At 44.4% G+C, this 4,376-nt stretch overlaps 1 protein-coding gene across 2 annotated transcripts in view; it reads right to left on the reverse strand.

Moving 5' to 3' along the window:
- NR5A2 (nuclear receptor subfamily 5 group A member 2) overlaps window positions 1-2,669 on the reverse strand; it is a 90,957-nt gene extending 88,288 nt beyond the window's left edge. For both annotated transcript variants that reach the window (XM_010409266.4, XM_039556162.1), the window contains exon 1: window positions 2,388-2,669. In XM_010409266.4, coding sequence (XP_010407568.2) covers window positions 2,388-2,451 — 64 coding nt within the window. In that variant the 5' untranslated portion in view covers window positions 2,452-2,669. The remainder of the gene's footprint in view (window positions 1-2,387) is intronic.
- Window positions 2,670-4,376: the final 1,707 nt, after the last annotated feature.

Consider the following 4,376-nt stretch of genomic DNA (forward strand, 5'->3'; position numbering starts at 1 on the left):
GGAGAGATCCACTGCCATTTGTATCAGTGGAGTCTGATTTGCATTCATGGGAGCTGGAAGATGCCCTCCTTGCTGGGAGGAAGCTGTGACATGTTTATAACAAAAACTAACTTATGGCCAGAGGGGTGAATGAATGCACAGGGTGCATCCTGCAAAGTTCCCTGACAAGCGCAACTCTCAGCCTTTGTGGTGGGAAGCAGCAAGTGTCCCTGGCCTGAGGGGCTGGTGGGCTGTGGGTGCAGAGGCTGTGACAGCCTCTCACAAACCCACCTGCTCTGCCGTGGTTAGAAAGGAAAAAGAGAAGGAGATGCCAGGAGGGACTGGACAAAAGCGAAAGGCTAGGGATAGGATTTACTCTTATGAGCACATGACCCTACTGCTGATTGTACTTATACCCTGGGAGGACAGCTTTAGCTTTTTCTCCTAGAGAATTACTCTCCAGTGCAAATAAAAACAGAATCTGGCTCCTTCCTATTTGGTTCCCCCAGCTCCAAGCAGAGGCCCTCAGATTGGTGCTGGTTACATTTAACCCTTACAGGTACATGGTGATTAGTTTACAAGGCTGAGTTAGGTGAGCTTTTCAGGGATGCTACCATGGGTTCTGGCTGAGCAGTGTCATGCAAAGACAGAATCCTCCCCCTGACTCAGACCACACAGGATTTTGGAAAGTTTCACAAGATTTAGACCTATTTTTTTCTGGACCATGCTTTGTGAATCTGTCCTGGTATATTTGTGACACAGCACGTGTATAAGTGGTATGGTGACAAGAGTATCTACTACTCCCACCAATCTGTTTTCTCATATCCACATGATTTTGGGAAGCAAGACCTGTCAGTCTTCTGGAAACCATGAAAATGGCACTTAATTGGTCTAAATATCACAGGTGAGTGTCTTATTTCCCCTTCTCCTAGGGTTGTGTCCTTTCACCTTAAGAAACCTTATCTGAGTGACCACTCTTCAGAAAACTGAGATGTATAATTATTTTACTATCCTGCAGGAAAGGGAACCAGAGGGTCCCTCCCTAGCAACCAGAAAGAGCAACAGTTAAACCAAGGCCTGGCAGGGAAGCTGGACTTTCCACCTTTTCCACGTATTTCAGGGGGCAGAGCTGTGCAGAGGAGCACCCCACACCTGTAGGGAATCACAGGGGCTCTGAGGGGACATCTGAGTGAAACACAGTTGGGTCCAAGGTGGGAGCCCTTCCCTGGGAGAAGCAGCAGCTCCACCCAGAAGATAAAGATCATCTATGCTTGAGGTTATTTCCTGCAGCTGTTGCTGCACCCTCCATCCCCACGGTCCCAAAGCTTCCCTTGATGGCAAGGTGCCCACATCACACCCAGCATCAGGGTGAACTCCTCGCCTGCCATGTGATGACGCACTTTGGGGCAAGTGGAGGAAAGCGTGCCCTGATTCTGCATGTGGGCCAAAGATCTGTTCTTTCATCTCTGCCAGGAGCTGCTGTGCTGAGGCACAACCTTGCAAAACCCTGGTCTGTGGAACCTGCAGTGCTGCTGGGCTGGCTTGTGAAGCACCTTCTGCTCCATGAAGGAGAGGTTTCCCTCAGTAAGCCTTCTCCAGCCCTGCTTGGCCCCAGTCTCAGCCTGGGCACACTCTGACGGGATAGGGGATGCTCTTGCCCTGGCAAAGGAAAGACACCTTGCTCCAGGAGTGTGGTGAGAGACAGAATGGCCTGAGACAGGAAATGTGTGGAGAAGGGCAGGGAGGTGGTGAGGACATGCAGCCCCTGGGGCAGGGCCACAGCCACCACAGCCTGGGAGAGCTGGCTGTGCAATGCCCCTCGTGCCTGTAAGCCAGAGCAACCTGTGCCTGATGGCTTTCTGACAGGGAGCGGGTGCTGTTTCCATATGCTACTGAATGTATTCACTTCTTTGCTGCTTTGAAGTCTTAACTGACTTTTATTATCCAGCCCACCCCTACTGAATGACATATCTTAATTTTTAGCTGTAAGAAAGAATCTGCATTTGACAGAAACTACAGTATTACTGAAAAGACACAAAACCATTCCTGAGGTTTTCTTCAACATGAATGACCAGGCCAGAAGCAATTTAAATCTAGTTTTTGAAAACGTTTCTACATGCACATGCACAATTTCACAGTTATTACCAATTGTAATAGATAAAGATACTGTTAATTATCCAATTATAGAGATTTGATAATTGCATTATCTCTAGAGAAAAATGTTATTCTATGGATCATCATCTGTTTTCTTATATTTTTACATGGTATCATAAAATTCTCTCTCATCTAAATATATGTGCAAATTAATCATGGGCTTGCCCAATTGTAGTTCTTTTTTCAGTTTGGACACCCACAAATCTAATACATTTATGCAGAATCTTCAAAACAATTAGAAAACTGTTACTTACCACCTGATGTAAGTCCATGTTTAACAGATTCCTGTATGATGGCTGTGTGAGAACCAGAAGACATTATTAGGTGTAAATATACCGTACCCTTGGGTACAAGGGGTACAGCATTGAGTACAGGAGAGGTGCAGCCTGTAAACTTTTCTGGCCTTGAGACTCAGGCTATAATAGCCTTCAGTGAAAGTCGGTGTGATGAACAACAACAAAAAAATTATCCAAGAATTCAGAAAGTAACAAGCATGTCTTTGAGTGGACTCTGTACTTTTTCCAGCATTAGTGACCTGCTGTAAACCATGTATCCCATTTCATGATAGTCTCTAATCAGAAGAATTGGAACTTGTGATAGGTTTGGCACCATCACGTGATTTAGTACAGCTTGATAAGAGACCCTGTTATAAAGTGACAGCAAAAGAGATAAGAACTGTTGGCAGATAATGGCAGAGAAATGATTAACCTAGAGTGGAGAGGTGCTATGAAGCCCAGAGAGGGGAAGGTTGTAAAGTTGTGGGGTCATAAGATCATTCTGAGTGGATGAAAAGCCATACCAACATGAGCATAGTGTCTATAAACTCAGACTTGTGACCTGTCTTCTTGATGTCATCACCTCTTTGCACAGTGGACAGCAAGCATGGTTGTTTTGGTTTCTGTAAACACTTTTTGGATGGCAAAACAATCAAGCATTAATTCCTTAAGGGAGGCTTCTGAATGCGCTGGAGATTCTACACTCTGACTAACAGCACCAGCAAATCTCTGCTGATAGTTTGTCAGACAAAACCATTTTATTGCCCCAGTCCTCAGGCTGGAGAGTTGCTCTGGGTTGTAGCCATTTAGTTGAAAGCATATACTACTTTCTCACTAAAGAGCTTTACAACATGGTTAAACATTGATATCCCAGGATTATGATACGTAGAGAGTATTGCACTCATCTCTAAGGCTGTGAGGCACAAAACCTACTCACAACATGTCAAAAGGCTGTCAAGTGTTTGGCTCTAAATAATTTTTACAAAAGTGGGCAGCTGTGCTGGGGTCACGTTCTGCTTTCACCCCGTCCAGAGGAAAGTCAGGGGCGCACCAGCTCCCAGACTGAGCACAGTGTGCCTCTTGCACTGCAGTGCCACCGACAGCCTCTGCAGCTCTAGCCCAACAGATTAAGTCTGCATACACTTTGTGAGATCAGACTCAGGCCTGAATAATCAGATGATATTTTATATTTCAAGTCTCTTGAAAAATAGAGTGAAGCTATTCCACTGTGGGCTAGATCTGAAGCCTCTTGAAGTCAGCGGGAGTTTTTTTCTCTTTAAACTTGCAGAGGGCTGTAAAGCAGCACATGTCTTTTTATAAACTTTGTCACGATGGTTAGATTTTGGTAATACAGTGGCAAACAGATTAGTTCCTGCACAAACTGAATTGCTTCTCTTGGCTAGGATGAGAGCTTAAGAGCTGGTCTGAAAATGGAGCTGGTGTGGCAAACCAAGCATCAACTGGGCGTTACAGCCAGGAACCCTGAATTATCACTTGGTCTGCGCAGTACTGCCCTCCTCTAGAGCCCCTGTTAGTAAGGAGGACAGTCCATAGAGGGAAGGTCCAATTTTCCAAAGCAAGGATGACAGGCTGTAGGAGGGAAGGTCTGATTTCCCAAATTCTTATCTTCATATTTATCACTGCAAAAAAATTATTACAAATCTGGTTAATCAGGTACTGTGAATATTTTTTAAGGGTCACTGATATTTTTTATCTGTTTAGACGAAGTGAAAGCTGGAAGCCAGCTTTTATGACAGATTTCATATAAACCTAAATAATTGGACTCAGTGTCTCTTTTAATTCATTTGGCCATCAAACAGATTTTCAATTCTATTCATAAAAAGTGGAAAGAAACATTCATTCCATCAGAAAAGGCATGTCTTTGGGGACTGGGGATAAAATAAATGAGAAATGCTGCAAATGATACTGTGGTTAGAAACTTTCCATTGTATCATCAGAAACATTGCT

The sequence above is a fragment of the Corvus cornix genome, chromosome 8, assembly GCF_000738735.6.
Source record: "Corvus cornix cornix isolate S_Up_H32 chromosome 8, ASM73873v5, whole genome shotgun sequence".
In the NCBI taxonomy this organism is placed as follows: Eukaryota; Metazoa; Chordata; class Aves; order Passeriformes; family Corvidae; genus Corvus; species Corvus cornix.